Below are 16,948 nucleotides of genomic sequence, written 5' to 3'. Positions count from 1 at the left end.
GGGTTCACTACTGGAACATTATATATTCTTCTTTATTTATAGGACAAAGTCCTTGTCCACGTGATGATGCCACAAAATATTTGAGAGGGTTGCTTTTACTTTGGGTTGTGTTTGTTGATTACTTGATACATTGTGGCTGAGGAGCGATAGAGCATTTAAGTACCATCCGAAAGAATAACAAAGTGCCAATGACCAAAATGGCTATAGCAAATGCTAATTTGGTCAATTTCTAAAACAAAAGTAGATATATTTTTAGACAAATAAGGTTTTACTTTTTAAAAGTAAAATAAATATCCCCATACCACTATGCACTCCATTCCTCTAAAAAGAATATCATTCCTTTTTTACTAAGTCAAACCATCTCGAGTTTGACTAAATTTACAAAAAATAATATGCATTATTTACAATAATAATTAGATATACTATGAAAAATATGTAATAATAAATCTAATGATACTTATTTTTGATATTGTAGATATTAATTTTTTTTATAATTTTGATAAACTTTAAATGTTTTGACCTTAAATAAAGTTAAAATAACTTGGGGACTAAAGAAGTACATAGGCCGATTTACTAGGCAGATTACTCCTTCTTATCCTCAATACTGAAAACTTGTCTTTTTTGATGAGAGATCCTCCAGCAGATTACCAATCCGATCCCTATTACTAAAACAAAATTGATGATCACTAAAACACACCTCCCTCCCACCCAAATGAAAGGGATTCATCCCTCTACCCTATTCATGGGTATGAGGTGTTTTGGTAATTTGCTACAGCACTAGTTACAAAATATAAAAAATATTATTGGTGAGGGAGAGAGAAAATGTATTGGTTATAGAGAATGAGTAATATCCTGAAGATGCTTTTAAATATTTTTTCACCTAAAAATACGTTTGAGATAGCCTGAAAGCGGAAGTAGATCCTCTCACTTTAGCTCCTCTAACTTTTAAGTCACTGCCACATGAATCAAGCACGTTTGGCCCCGCGTGCCGTGACTCAAAGCAGGGGCCTACAGTTAGAGGAGCCCCGTCCCTGAAACACGAGCTGGACTGGCGAGGATTTTCCACCCAAAACAGCGACTTCCTGCGTCCCCGTCCAAACTGGCCGTCTCCGTCACGCACGGTATGCTTTCCCGGGTCAAGAATTTCCGGCCCGCCCAAGACCTCCCTACGCACGGCACCACGGGCCCACGGCGGCCGGCCCCCGCCATCGCACCAACTCTGAAACCACCCCCCACCCCCAGGCCTCAGCTCGCCTCCCACGAACCAAGTCAAACCAAATCTTCCCGTTCGCAGAATCGCAGCGGCCGCCGGGGTCACGAGGGTCCCCCGCACAGCGCCACGCCCCTTCCGAATCCTCGCTCGCTCGCGCGTCGCGACGATCGCGGCGGCGCCGCCGAGGCTGACCCGCCCGCTCCCTTCCCCGCCGCATCCGATGGCCACCCGCGCGCCGCCGCGCCGGCGCCCCGCCCCCGCCGCGGCCGGCGCGGGCGTCGCGGGCTCCGGGGACTCCGTGCGCGTGCTGCTCGCGCTGGCCGCGCTCTACGGCGCTCTCTCGCTCCTCGCCTACCGCGTCATCCACATGCGCCACGTCGCGCCGCTGGGCGCCGACGCGCCGCCGGGGGACTTCTCCGAGGGCCGCGTGCTCCGCCACCTCCACCGCCTCGCCGTCGACATCCCCGGCCGCCAGGTCCGCCCCACCTGCCCGCTCGTGGTTCGTCGCCGGGGTGCTGATTCGTTTGCCGCTGTGTTTTGCTGCTGCTGCTGCTGCTGCAGGAGGGGAGCCCGGGGTTGGAGGCCGCGGCGCAGTACATCAAGGGGGAGCTCGAGGGCCTCGCCGCGCGCGCGGGCCCGGAGTACAGGTGAATCTCCCCCGTCGCCCCTCGCCTGCTTTTTTCCCCCTGCTCTTTTGGTTGATTTGGATCCTCCAATGCCTGCTCTGCTCCGCGGTTCCAGTGATAGCGATAGTTTTGCTGTTCTCGGGTGTTGAGTTGTGGTCCTGCCCGATGGTTGCTCGCTGGAATGCGTCTTGGGCCTAGTATCGCATTAAATCGGGATCTATTAAAGTTGGAATGCGATGAAGTATCGGCCTGTATGCTTAGTGAGCTGCTAACATTAACAGTGTATCTGCTACGTGGACTCAGTTTGTGAGATGCTCAACTGATTCGTCTTTAGGACAAAAAAGGACAGAAAGCGTGGTCCAAGCAGAACAAATAAGCAGGGCCAGATCCATGGTAGCTTGAAATTAACATTTGAAGCCCTCCGATTGGCCAATATTATTATCAAGGGCACATCCTTCTATCTGCTTAGCACCATCAGTATATTGCACTAGGTTTTTTCAGTGGTTTTGTAATTTGGTTGGAATAGCTGAAATCCTATGATTTCCAAGTCACCCTGTCAAAGTGTTTGTTTAGTACATATTGTATTGGAGTGAATGAATATGTTGGCCCAATTTTCGGTAATCTGATAGAACAAGTTTTATGCAGTTTCATTTCTACTTATCATCTGTTATTGACATCGCTTTTCGTTTCCCATTGCAGAATAGAGGTTGATGAAATGCTTGTTAGCGGCTCTTTCAGCATGATGTTTCTACGTCATAGAGTAACCCTAGGCTACAGGAATCATAAGAATATTGTCATGAGGTACACTCGTGATTTTGCTCTCCCATCTTATGAGAAATTCTTTTTCATCTAAAATTTCAACTCCATTTAGTTAGGTGGCTTAAAATTTTATCAAACACAAGAAACAATTAAAACCAACTCAATTCAATATTTCTCCCTAGGTCAACATTAACTTTCATGCATGCCATTCATATTGTTAGTACAATTTATCTAAAGTGTGCGTTTGTAAGCATACCTTCCTAAAATGTTTAACGTAGAACTTTTGTGTTAATTTAGGATGTATTCTTAATTTTGCCTCTACAATCTTCTTCAAGTATATGGACTAAAACTGGAAATTGCATTGAGTCTGGTTCACTTGGATCATTTTAGAAGAAGCAGTGGATACAGTTCATTTGCATAACCATATGGTAGGAGTGTAACCAGGCTATCTAGATGCATAATAAGTACTAACCATTCATCTGTTGAACCACCCTGCAATTACCAGAAACTGTCAATCGAGCTGGTCAAAGGATGAACCGGTTACCAAGCTGGAAAATTGACCAGCCTAATTTGAGTCACATCACCTCTAAGTGAAGAGTTTGCAGAAGCACCCTGAATATTCCCAAAACTCCATCCCGTTCCAACCTTGCTTCACCACAAAATGCTAGCATGGTTTGTGTCGGTGTTTTCCCATGGCTTATATGGTTGAATTCATATAATAATCTAATGTAGGTCAGAATCCGTTACTAGCACAGGCCACTTTAACTATGGTTTGGGTTCTAATATGGGGAATAATCTGTTTATCTTGTATATTCTTTCTGAAGAGTCAAATTATTTTCTAAGATATAACAATTAATTACAGGATTTCATCAAATGTTTCAGAAGATGATGATCCATCCTTTTTGGTGAACGGGCATTTTGACAGTCCACTTGGATCTCCTGGTGCGGCAGATTGTGGTTCTTGTGTTGGTAAGTACAAATGTCTATTTTCTGAACATAGACCTTGTTCTTATGATTCAGACTTCTTATGGATTTTTCTTGTCCAGCATCTATGCTTGAGCTATCACGACTCATCATTGACTCTGGGTGGGTACCTCCTCGACCGGTGATTTTCCTTTTCAATGGTGCAGAAGAACTTTTTCTTTTGGTATGTTACTGTCAGTTATCACCTAATTGCTTGACCACTTGGCCATATGTATATAATGTATTAATGAAAATGATAATTGTTGTGCTGGGAGTTATTTCAATACTGGAAGTGCTTTTTAGTTGGCTGTGCTTTAGTTTAGTCTGAGCTAATTTTGTACTTAGGGCTGGATAACTTCAATCTTCTCATCTGCAAGGAGATTACCTCTATGAAGCTTTTCATAATTTCATTTATCTTGGCGCAAAAGAATTGTAGAGTTGGCCAACCTAGTAATAGTCTAATCCTACCAATAGTCTATCTGTCACAGAAAAGAAACATCAAAGTCCTCCAAATATTTTTTCCTTCTTCTTGTGGAATAAAAATTGATAAAAAGTGGATTTAACAAAGCAGAATCTAAAAGAAATTATAAACCTTGTGTCGATTTTGTTTGTTGATTTGTTCGTATAACAAATCCAATGAAGCAACTCACCTCTCCCGTCTTCGATGCTGTTTAACCAGGGCTCACATGGTTTTATTAAGACACATAAATGGAACAGCACAATTGGTGCTTTCATTAATATTGAAGCTTCTGGAAGTGGGGGCACAGGTATTATTTTGCACTTATTTATTATGTGCTCTTGTGCTACTTAAGGCAACACAGTTAAAGACAAGCTTCATCTTAATTTGGTACTAGTTCTTATTGTATTCATGTATTCTACTTCTATATTTTATATTGGTTTTCAAGAAAGACTATCATTCGAGTGTATGGTTCACTAGTATGTTGGTAACTTCTAGCATATACTAGTTTCATAAGATATACTCTCAGAATAGTAGAGTACCGAGTATTCTGATTGAGTATCTGAAGTTTTCATGTGCTATTATGTCTCTGCCTGCAACCACTGTTCAATATTGGCGTGTGTTACTTGTTCATTGGTGGTTAAGTTTTGCTGTGTGTCTAAATATTTTTGTTCTGCATCCAATGGAATTGCTGTTGCAAGCCTATAGTTTTTTTCCCTATGTGAAAGGACCATCAGATAAGTTTCTCAAACTGTTTAAGTCTATTAATTTGAATTGACCGATTCATAATATAGAGACCTTTGAATTAATGTTAAGACATACTTTTATCAGATATTTGATAGTTCATGCTTCTTGTTCTAGATATGAGAAACCTTTTACTATTTTGTGTTAAGGTAGCAATTGAGCGCTGTTCCTTGTGGAAAGTACAAATTCTGTTTTATGGATTCTTTTTTTTTTTTTGTGTGTGTGTGTGTGTGATTTATGATTAAACTGATGCTGGCATTGTTGGATAAAAGGTACAACTACTAATGGCTTTTTTGTTGACACTGACAACCATACTTCATAGGCATATTAAAAAATCAATCTTGTTTGACAACTATGCTGATTTTAGATGTGACTCTTACACTAGCAATTTGTCTTTTCCTCTCCAGATTTAGTTTGTCAATCTGGACCTGGATCGTGGCCTTCTCGTGTTTATGCTCAGACTGCAAAGTATCCTATGGCCAATAGCGTCGCACAGGTTCTTGCTTTTTAACTAGTTAACTTGCATCATTCCTTATATAAGTTGTGAAAAAGGGTTCATATACTTTATTTAGGTTGTTCGCTATTGCTTCATTTCATGTGCTTCCTTTCATAAGGCTATTTTCATGCTTGTTCTAGCTCTTGTCTTTCGGCCTAGCTTTAGCCTATAAGCTGTCAGCCAAGCTCAGGGAAAAATAGAAGCTTATTTTGAGGTTTACAAGCAATTCATATTTCTACCAATAGTTTCCGAGACTGAGAGTAAACTATTCTTAAGAACTGTTTTTGTAACCTTATCACAATAATTTGCTTTGTTTGAGTTTTGGTAGATAGGATAGCCTGGCAGTGAGCATGTCAGTGGCCAATGAGGCAGTAAATGAGCAAGTAGTTAAACAGGGCACCAGATTGTAAATGCAAGTACAGAAAAGGAGGGAAAAGAGAAGGGCGGGTCATTGAATATAATGACCCCAAATTCCCATTTCCTGTGCCTTTTTAAAAAATCTCTCTAGGTCCTGAGAATATTATGAAAAAATGGTCAAAGAACATCCAAATCGACAAGTAAAGGAGACGTAGTAGCATGCAGAAAATAATTTTTCACAATTAGGCAATTTTTTGTAACTCACTGGTTCATGTCTCTTAGGGATCTAAATAAACTGTGTACTATTGAACCCAATAGTGATCTGTATGTGAATATTCTGTTAAGATCGTTAAGATGCTCTTTTCTGATGCTGGATTCATCCTGAGTTGTTCTTTGATACATGTTGCAACCACTCAATCTTTTAATGTCTAGTACTGTATAATCCATCTTGTCCGTATTGCTTCGGATATACAGGATATGTTTGGAATAATTCCAGGTGATACAGATTATAGGATATTTGCTGAAGACATCACCAACATTCCAGGACTCGATATTATCTTTGTTCTGGGTGGTTATTTCTATCATACTTCATATGATACATTGGAGAATCTACTGTATGTATTAAACTATTGTCCTAAGAAGAATTTCTAATATTTTATATGGGATATTATAATTGTAGAATTATCTTTTCTGTACCAGTCCTGGAAGTATTCAAGCACGTGGTGAAAATTTATTCCTCCTAGTGAAGGCATTCACAAATTCCATGTTGTTAAAAGAGAATGAAATATCCAGTAAAGCTGCTAAGGATGGAATTGAGGATTCACGAGCTGTCTTTTTTGATTATTTGACTTGGTTCCTGGTAAGTTATGTTCTTCCAAATTTGAGGGCAACACCTTTTGGATGTGAACAAGTTTTCTTTTCCCACTTTTCATATGCCATGTGTATCTGCCATTACTTGTGAATTGTCATTAAATTTATTCTTCTTCTTTCCTACATACAGGTTTTTTATTCTCGTGACGTCTCTGTGATTCTTCACAGTCTACCAATAGCCATTTTTTTTCTTGTACCACTGTTCCTGAAGTTCCCGAACATTAGCTTGATGTCATGGTCTGTAACTCTGTTGGATTTAATAAGAGGTAAGTGACTGAAATGTACATCTGACTGTTTTACTTTTTGCGTACGAGGGTGGAGGATTTTTAAGAAGGTAGAAGGGAGTATGAGACGTATCTGGACTTAAAATTTAAATTTGTCCAGGCTACCTGTTTGCAAATATACTGCTCTTTTATTATAATTTGTAAAAAAATTGATTTAAACACTTCTCTCTGACATAAATATATAAAGCCATACTCAAAGAAACTCATGTGAGAAGCAAAATGTCAAATGATTAGTTGTATAAAATTTGATTTAAACACTTCTCTCTGACATAAATATATAAACCCATACTCAAAGAAACTCATGTGAGATGAGAAATGTCAAATGATTAGTTGACATATAACACTGAAGTCTAATTTTACGAAATTCAATTATAATTCTTTTTGTCCTCCCTCAAGTTTAAAGTTTCCAGGTCACGCATTGACATCTTTACAGCTAGGGCCTTAGCACAATCATTGTGTATTTACATTTGGTATTTGCTTAGGCTAAATATTTGAATGCTATTTTCTGGTAAAAGCTGAACTTTCTCGTAGTGTTCTGAAGCTAAATCTTTTCTTTACTTATGCATACATATTTCTTTTGGCTTTATAGATAATATTTCATTTAATTTGGGTTATATATAAAATTTCCAATTTGTGAAGTTTTATGAGAAGTGCTCAATCGCAGGAAACGATTTATGGACAACATAATTCCATATTTTGTCTAAAAGCAAACTGATTAAATACTAGCATTATCACTAAGCAATTTTGTATTACATAATTCTGTATAATAATGTGCTGGCCAGCTATAATTTCCTCACATATGGTTTGCAGGAATGTTACTACATGCATTTGGTGTCATCCTTGCCATATTTATCCCTGCTGGGGCAGCAGCATTAAGATTGTTGTTCACAAAGAATGCAATGAATTGGTAATTATTTATCTTTCTAGAAATTTTTGGTGTCAATAGGCGTTTCATAGTTCTTCTAGAATGTGAAAGGTGTATTGAGGGTCTGATTTGCGTCCATACACTACTCAGTCGCGACAGTGTTGCTTCTAGATATGTGCATCCACCTCCACTCATTTATGTCATTTCTACCAATTTTGTCGATATTTTCATTTCCTTCCATAACAGGTTTTCTGTTGGGTATATGCATTTTTATCTACAAGTCTATATAGTACGAGCTTGCAGTGAGTGTTGCTCTGTGATTTTCATCGTAATGTCTTGCCTTTAAGGTGCTTTCTCACATGCATGCTAGAATGTGCAATGACCTATGAATGAATGTGAAATTTGCCACAGTATCCTGAGCTTTCTATATGCTACTTTCTGAGAACACATGAAGTGAAACATTCTCTTTATTATGTTTACTCCCTCTGTCCTGAAATATAAGCATTTATAGTTCTGTCCTATGCCAAACTATATTACGTGTGACCAAGTTTATATAGAAGAGTATCAACATTCACTACATCAAAGAAGTACACTATGAAAATGTATTTGACATGGATCCAATAATACTAATTTGATATCATAAGTTTTATTCTTTTCTATAAGCTTAGTCGAACTGAAGATGGTTTGACTTGGGATAAAACTAGAATATTTTGGGACAGAGGGGAGTACTAATCAAATTTATATTCTTATATATTCATTGCACGGATGCAGGTTTGCTCACCCTTATTTGGCGTTCTTTATGTTTGTCCCTACTTCACTGGTTGGTTTATTGCTGCCGAGGATTACATGGGTATTTCCTTAGTTATAACATGTACTTTGTGCTATCCTTTCCCATTTTCCTTTTTTTTTTGGTCCCCTTGTACATCTAATATTTTGGTAGTTCTTTTTTTATGAAGAAGAATACAAAGAAAAAGATATGATGATGCTTCTTTAGTGTATTGTATTGGTTGTTGATGTATGAATAGTGACTCAATTGCATGATCATCAGTGCCCACAGATTGAACAAATAGTTCGATTCTTTTTTCTACACTAGACTTGATACTTCATATGTGCAACAATAAGAAAGTTAGGATTTACGGTATTGCTTTCATATAGATGATCGTAATGCCTTGTGGAGAACATGCTTGTAGCATGGTGGCAAGTCCTCCAGTTGTGATTGTACATGTGCAACCTGGGCTCGAACTTTGTTTTTCACATAAAAAAGTCCCCTTCCCCTTGCTATGTGTTCCCCAAAAGTATGGGTTAAGACTTAACACCTGGCCTGTGGAGCCGGCTTTCCGGTGACTTTACTCGACCTTTCAAGCCATGCTTTCAGGATGTCTCTCCGCTTGGGTCGAGTTTACAAATGTTTAAGTGGTGTAAAAATATATACGAATGCATAAGATATAGCAAATCAATTAATCTTCATGCACCAATGATCACATATTTCAACATGATTGGAAAAATTACAGCCATATCTTTTGAAATGGAGTAATAGTTATCTAGACTACATGTGCACAAACATTAGGGTGGCCATAATTTAGAATTCTCAATTGGCCCTATCCTTGTGCGGTATAAATTTTTATGGTATATCAACTCGTTTGTGGATACAAGATTTTTTTTGTCAGCATCCTGAAATCTGCATGATCTGTGTTATGGATAAAATATATATGTTTTCTAATCCCTTGCATATAGTGTAGCTAACATCTTCTGGTGGTGAAGTGCACTGAAATTGAATCTAGTTTGTGGCTTCTAATGGACTTTTTGTTTTTTAAATTCTAGGGGCTATCAGAGCAAACACACTTTTGGGGTGCTTTTGGGTTGTATTCTGCAATAACTATGGTATAGTTTTGAACATCTCTCAGCACCCTTTACCTTGACAAATCGCAGTTGCACAACTATTTAATAATAATTTTACTGCACCTCGTTCGCAAAATGTTTTAGTTTCTGTATATACAGCTTCTTATACTTTGGTTATTATCAGTGCTTACACTGAACTTGCGAATAATATATGTAGATTTGTTCAAGAAAAGAATAATATGGGTATATTCATGTTGAAAAGTACCACCATAACACTTCAACCGTACTAGTTGTAGATATATTACAATAGAATGTGGTGGTCTAACAAGGTGAGGAAAGGGGTAGCCTAGATATGAACTAATGGTAGCTACCTTCTTTTACTGGTTTTCCTATTAGCAATTATTTGGTGGGAGAGGGGCAGTGGAAGTATGACTGACAAGGTTCTTTGTAATAGTAGAGATTGTTGCTTCCTGTATACGGTAATTTTCTTCCATGTATATGAGCCACTGACTGTGCAGCCTGCAAAAAAAGGCCATATTCTAAACATTCATGTTGTGCATAATAAGATTACAGCCATACCCTTTTTAGAAGAAATAATTGTTGTATGTTCATATATGGTACAAAAGCTATGTTCTATTTCAATTTTGCCTTATTTTGAACCAGTTAGTTTCTATGTCCTAGATGTTTTGTGCCTAGTCTATTTCATTATTATGCAGGCCTACATGCTAGCTGGGCTGAGTGGAGGCTTTCTGACGTTTTTCATTTCCATGTCCATGCTTCTTGGACGATTTATCTCTAGCATCATTAAGAGACAGTGGAACCAACAATCAACAAAGTATGCAAACTCTCTTGTACTGATTGATCTCATTTAATTATTTTCCACGTTTGCAATGCGATCAATCATACACATTTATCCCTTTATTAATCATACACATTTATTTTTTTACTCAACACAAATTATTTTTAATTTTATTATGTCTTAATGCCTCACTATGAGATTCCAAAAACAGTCACTTAGTATCACTGGCATATGCACTCTTACGCATTGAATGCCATCAACAAACATTTATCGTTAATCACTATATGGACAGTTCGATAATAAAAATGAAGATTTTGCGTAGAAGCATCTTTTGGGTAATCATTGGTTAAGTGAATTCATGTTGATAAAAACAGAATATGTAAATTTTCAGCGATGAGAGCTAATTGAATTATTGGAGTGCACAAGTGATGCCTATACCTATTTAAGCATGAATAGATTTTTGAAATATCAGATTCAGCACATACTACAACATAACTGTAACTCTGTAAGATGTGGGATGGTTGCGTAAAAAAAATGATGTATGTGACATACTGATTTATGATGATGCGCTTTAGAAAACGGTGGTGTATTACTGGCTCTCTAGTTCCCTATATCTTTGATGTAGCCTTTGCATCAACCATGTGAATTTAAAACATGTATAGAGCCCTCTCTGAGTGCTTGAGAATTTCCAACAGTCTCCCAATAAGGCGGTGTTAGGTAGAGCCCCAATACCATTTCAGAATAATCTCATTCCCAATGCCAGGTCCACTCTCAAGTCGCAGCAGCAGTTAGGGATTGGGAGTTTTTGTGTGGGTGGGTTGGGGGGGGGGGGGTGCTAGTTTTTGGGTGCCTCCCAAAGTTAATTAATTTGTTAATTGGGATTGGGAGATAGCTGAAGCAATCCAAACCCCAATAATGACTTTTTTTTGGAGATTGGGAAGTCAAGATGCTCTTGTTTGTGATAAAAAATTATCTAGTAGAGGAGTGGAAGTCATGGCTTACCAAGTTATTGTGTGAATGGTGACATCTGCTACACATTTTATTTTTTGCCCTTTTGCTTACTTTTTATCAAATTCAGCTATTTCATACTCTTCTGTGTTTTTTCATGTTAACTTTAAACCCTGCTATAACGGGTCTATGAGTTTACTTGATAATTTCAATCTCCATGATATCATTCTACACGTGGTTTCTCTAACAGAATTTCTCCATGCTATGCCCACATCCAGCCATCACAGTATGCTTCCTTCCAGTTCTGTTTTGAATGTTTTTGATTCAGACAAATAATGTGCAGGTCGTTGGTTGCGTATGTGGTGCCCATGACCCCATGTCTCCTTTATTGTATTTACTACGGTGGATTCCTTATCCAGTTCCTGATTGAAAAGATGGGCATGATGGGATCTCTTCCAAAACCATACGGTTAGTATACTACCTCTGATTTCAGTTCAGAATTTGTTGAATTACTTGCAGCATTATAAAACATTTGGCATGAATAGTTCATATCATATTTGCATTAACGCAATTTTGGTCCTGGACACCCTAATTTTTTGGTGTTTGGTTATAGACACCTGAGAAATGTGGTTCGCATGCATTACGCTCTAGTTTTGTGGATTGTTTGTTGGAATGCACTCTGCCTGTTAAAATATAATTCTTTTTCATCTTCCATCTAATCCTTGATGAGTTACATTTGGAAGACAAATTCACTAGGTAGTATGGCATGTTCCACATGCCATAACATAACTGAAGAATTTCACAGAGAGGAAGATGCTGTTTAGCGGGCTCCACCATCTGACTTAGGCGAGATAGACCTTTCGCAGCAGACTCATGGTGTCATAGAAAATAGCAAGAATTCTGGGTTGCCGTCTAGCAGACTCATGATGGAACAGTATTTCACTACAAATGCCACTGGATGTTGGCTGAAAGAAATCCCCTTTAGGGGCTTCTAATTGAAGTCGAGTACCGTAGTATAAGCTATTAACCAGAATGTTCCGCATGGACTACTCTTATGTCCAGGACAATTTGTAATCTAAACTCCACCTCTTGACATCATTAGTTAGGAATTAATTTAATGATTTGGCCTTCTTGCAGGATATTTTGTGCCTGATGTTATTGTCGGAGCAGTAGTTGGACTGGTGGTTGGTTGGTGTTTTGGTCCTCTAGCACCTGTTGCTGGTCGTTGGTTATCCAAGATCTCAATTATCCAGGGCCTGTTGCAAATTACAGTTGTTGCTTTGGCTATCTCATCCCAACTATTTCCTTACAGCACTGGAGCACCAAAAAGAGTTATTCTTCAACACTCTTATATTACAGGTTCGCTCTTGAGTCATGGCAAAAAAAATTATGTACTCCCACTTTGTATGGTACAAGCTAATCGCTCTTAAGAACTGAGGGCATGTTTAGTTTGAGCCCCAATTCATCTTGTCAGGGTGTGTTTAGATCTGCCATGCCAATACTGCCAAAAGTCCCAACTTTGTCTGTGACGATGCCATGTCTTGGCAATTTTTTTAACCTCAAAATATATCTCAACTAATTCCTTGGAATGCAGTTCTTCAAATTTGTTATAAATTTGATACTCCCTCCGTTCCAAATTGTATGTCGTTTTGGCTTTTGTAGATTCATAGATATTATTATGCATCTAGACATACACTATATCTAAATGCATAATAATATCTATGAACCTAGAAAAGTCAAAACGACCTACAATTTGGAGCGGAGGGAGTACATGGTTTAGGGAAAAAAGTCATCTGAAGCACACATCAGAAAGTCTCAGGTTCATGCAACCAATCAGATTTTCCACCCCACTGAGGATCCTCCTTTATGCTGCTACTTTTTTGGCTGACGTTCTTGGTGCCTTCAATTTTATCCTGGTTTTGGCACAAATGGCACAGAGAGTGGGCAATATTTGGTTTGTCTTATTGGTGAGAAACCAAACAATAGCCAAATGATATATATTACCTTTTTTTTTGGCAAGGCTGGCATTGGCACTAAACCCAATGTGCCCTGAGACTAGCTTAGTTGGGGTCCCTCTAGCTCAATCGCTGCCTTATAACTCAATCTCGGTTGCTTTAATAACAAAAAGTCACCTAGTTCCTCATGGTTGGTCTCCTTTCCAAGTTGAATCAATTGAAATGAAACAGCTATTTTCATCTCATAATCATTTTTTCAATGTTTAATTGTTTGCAAAGATGCAACAATTTGAAGTATTCATTTGATCCTTTGAAACTCTTTCTTGAGCTGCTCTGGCTCAAATTGAAATCAAGTTCTTGTTTGCAATGTAGCAATTCTTGTCTGTTGGATAGTAGTACAGGGTTTCAAAATTTATGGAATTTCTTTAGTCACAATTTTTTCAGTGCATTAGAGCAAAACATGTGTCCTCTTCTGGACCCTGTCTAAATATTGATCGCTCTTCAGCATTGGCATTTTGTCAAAAGTTATTATGCACGTTGTGAGCAACAAAATTTGTACTTATCTACGTTGGCCGTTCCCATAGCATTTGTATGAAAATATATGTTTGATGTTTTTCTTTCAGATGGTAATGATGTTGTGGATTCAAACTATGGTTTCTCTGTGGTTGATGCTAACTCGTTGGAGTTCCTTTTCAATAATGCACCTGAGGCAGCCAAATGGCTGAAGGATAACTCAGAGTTGTCCTTTGAAGAAAAGTATCGTTCTGATAGAAGCTCTTGGGTGGTGAGTAATCATGATTGTCTACTTGTGTAGTTTGATAGCCTAACATTGAGTCACCAAAATTATCGCATGTTCCTCTAGTCTTTTCAAGACATACTGTTCCTTTAGGAATGCATGCTGAAGGGTAGCACATCAAGCAATATTCAGTATACGGTTGTTTCATTTTCAGGCTCTATATCCTGTCCCTTTCTTGTTCTCTGGAAGTTTGAAGTTTCAGGCACGAACTGATGAGATTAGAAAGCACTACCAGCTTTTTCCCCAGCTACTTGTTCAGAAGACCTTGAGTAGCAATGGGCAGCGTACGGTGCATCTCAAGCTCTCACTTGGGTAAGAATTATGTGGGTTTTACTATCATCAATCGAAAAGAGTACACTTTGCTAACCTGTAAACCTTTTTTTCCATATGAATATTCATTTTATATTTTTTATCTATTTCAGTTCATTATCAGAGATTTGGACTGCTGTGCTCAATGTTACTGGGCCACTATCAAAATGGTCCTTTGCTGATGACATGCTCCCAGGTGGTTGCAATTATTTTCTGCCATTTACTCATCTTTACTTCCATTAGACTGGCAGGAAATAACCAGTTCTGTTTGTCCTCCTTAGCTCCTCAAAGTGTAAGTGGCGGGCCACCATCATATATTTGTCGACTAAGTGGAAAGAGCGATGTGGATTGGTCATTCTGGTTGGAGGTAATGATACATGCCCCGTAATCAAACCCATGAGAATCACTGCCAGGGTTTTTTTTTGTCCTTAAATGGCATTAGTTGTTATTTTTCAATTCTAGCAGACTGGGACATTAAGACCAAGGGAATAATGTATACCGAAGAACATAGCTGAATACTGGTTACTCCCTTTGATAAACTATATATACATGTCTAACTGCCTTAAAGCATGTTCTGAGGTATAAATTCGTGTAAAGAACTAAGAGATTTACAAAAAAAAATTCCGAACTCATGATGTTCTGTCTTGTCGTATAACCATAGGCAATAGTTATAATATTTGACAAATATGCTTCTTATAGCAGACATGTTCTCACCACCCCACCCACACGGCCACACCGCATTGTTTTCCTTGCACCTCCACTTGGCCTGCTGCTGTGGACAGATATGCCCAGTGGCAGAACGGGGCAGAAAATTAAAGGGGGGCCAGATAAACATTTGCCAGTTCAAGAATTTTGGCAATTCGTCCCAATTTTTCGTTGTCCGCACAAGCATACAATAGGTAACCATGACTATAGTAGTTAATTATGCGACGGCAATACACAAGAGTGAATAGTTTGCAAAAGTGATCAATATACCTTATTTATTTCAATTTGACCGCGCTATTCTTCACTATATTGAAATGATCAATAATCGAATCTGTTACCTTCATTGCAATCTCTCTCAATATAGAGTAACAAGCAATCTCTTAAAAATCCGTCTTCCATTTTGTTTCGAAGCGTAGTCTTAACCAATTTCATTGCAGAAAATGCGCTCTGTAGTTGCAGTTGAAACTGGTAGAGTAAGAAAAAAGTCTTTGGCCTAATTTCATCAAAAAATCCTATAATATTATGAGAAGAAATAAAATTGAAAACAATTTATGGGATATACCGATATGACTTAGGGAAATAGGGCTTGCTTACATTGGTTTGAGCTGGAGGAGGAACATCAGAAGCAAGAGGGTCGGCCGTGATGTTGCCCTCCATTGCAGCCACGCCGCCATGGCCACCGGCTTGCCCGTCGTCGATGGCGCAATGGCAGTGCAAGATTCCAGCAGTTCGCAGGCAGCGGGAGACCGGGCTGTGGGTGAGGTTTTAGCAGCATCGGCGCGTCGTGAGATTGGAATGAAACGTTGCCTGACCACCTGTGTGCGTGTGTGCGTTGTTGGGCACTAGGCAACAGTTGACAGAATGCCAATTGGGCTTGGCCCCTGCGGTTTTGGCTTGCTGAGTGCTGATATGGTCTATGGGCTGACAATTGACAAGGGGTAGTAGAATTTTTTTTTCTTTGTTGGGGGAGGCCATGGCCCCCGCCGGCCCCCCCTCAGTTCCGCCACTGGATATGCCATGCTAGCTTATGTAGTCATAAAGGAGATGATTTCTGAAACATCAGAACCATAAAGCTGGTGATATATTTTCTCTGCCACAAACTAAGTAGGAGTTTCCTTTAATTTTCTCCACTGAACGATGTTTTTATGAACTATACCATTGGGGCTTCCATTGACAGTTATTATGATATGTGGATGTTCAAATATTGGAGGTTATTTTCTCATCGTTTGTCTTTCTTTGTTGGAGCTCTTTTCTTGTTTGTCATCATAATATTTGTTTCGTGGGAAATGTGAAACACCTTTCTCTGAATAATGACAGGCCAACTCTTCGGAAAGTCTGAGAATTGATGTAGCTGTACTTGACCAGTATATTGTTGATAGCACAAAGAAACTGAAGAGCCTCTTCCCAAGTTGGGCAGATTTGACAGCCTTCACCACATTTTTCTCAACATATTATGTATGATGTCCTGTATTTGATTGAGCAAGTGTAAATGTTTTTAGAGGGTAAAAAGTGGAATTATAGTGCTATGTTTTGGGGTTATGTGGTTTTCTTACCCCAATCAGCTGGTCCCAAGCTTGAGGCTGGCATGTTTGTAACATCTTTGTAACTTTACCTTGCTACTATAGCGGTCACTCCAAAGATTGTGAGAAGCTCGATTCGATAACAGATAATGCCCCCCATCGCTTTTGAGTGTATCCATGCAATACAAAGAGCTTAGTATGATAGGCAAATATTTTGTGCATATAAACTTGGATCTCTCTAAGGCCTATGCCTATGTGCATTGGTCGTTGCTTGAAGGAATTCTTTTAAAGCTGGGGTTTCATCAATGGTGAGTTTTAGTTATGGAATGCATGTTTCCCTACGGTTTGCTTGGATGATAAACGTCCCAAAGGTCACTCTAAATTTTACTAGGGACGGATATAAAAGCCTTGGAGAAACTTGAATTCCAGGAGAGTGTTCTAGT

General features: G+C 38.9%; 1 protein-coding gene across 1 annotated transcript; it reads left to right on the top strand.

Moving 5' to 3' along the window:
• The first annotated feature begins 1,256 nt into the window (after nucleotides 1-1,256).
• On the top strand, nucleotides 1,257-16,732 carry LOC101769412 (endoplasmic reticulum metallopeptidase 1). Its single transcript, XM_004955931.2, has 21 exons — nucleotides 1,257-1,688; nucleotides 1,775-1,860; nucleotides 2,539-2,640; nucleotides 3,461-3,567; nucleotides 3,645-3,745; nucleotides 4,241-4,328; nucleotides 5,170-5,258; nucleotides 6,090-6,229; nucleotides 6,315-6,474; nucleotides 6,616-6,751; nucleotides 7,580-7,676; nucleotides 8,406-8,484; nucleotides 9,456-9,515; nucleotides 10,190-10,308; nucleotides 11,564-11,688; nucleotides 12,358-12,579; nucleotides 13,799-13,959; nucleotides 14,126-14,283; nucleotides 14,394-14,476; nucleotides 14,562-14,647; nucleotides 16,303-16,732. Exons 1-21 carry the CDS (start codon nucleotides 1,434-1,436, stop codon nucleotides 16,444-16,446), a joined length of 2,598 nt encoding a protein of 865 aa, XP_004955988.1. The 5' UTR covers nucleotides 1,257-1,433; the 3' UTR covers nucleotides 16,447-16,732.
• Nucleotides 16,733-16,948: the final 216 nt, after the last annotated feature.

Source organism: Setaria italica, chromosome II (genome assembly GCF_000263155.2).
Source record: "Setaria italica strain Yugu1 chromosome II, Setaria_italica_v2.0, whole genome shotgun sequence".
Lineage (NCBI taxonomy): Eukaryota > Viridiplantae > Streptophyta > Magnoliopsida > Poales > Poaceae > Setaria > Setaria italica.
This window is presented reverse-complemented; position numbering and strand designations above follow the sequence as displayed.

What these genes read in the sequence shown, in the direction of transcription:
- LOC101769412 (XM_004955931.2), top strand. Translation starts at nt 1,434, where the DNA reads ATGGCCACCCGCGCGCCGCCGCGCCGGCGCCCCGCCCCCGCCGCGGCC. An exon ending in TCTGTTGGATTTAATAAGAG is followed by an intron (nt 6,752 to 7,579) that starts GTAAGTGACTGA and finishes TATGGTTTGCAG; the next exon opens with GAATGTTACTACATGCATTT. An exon ending in TGCTGATGACATGCTCCCAG is followed by an intron (nt 14,477 to 14,561) that starts GTGGTTGCAATT and finishes TGTCCTCCTTAG; the next exon opens with CTCCTCAAAGTGTAAGTGGC.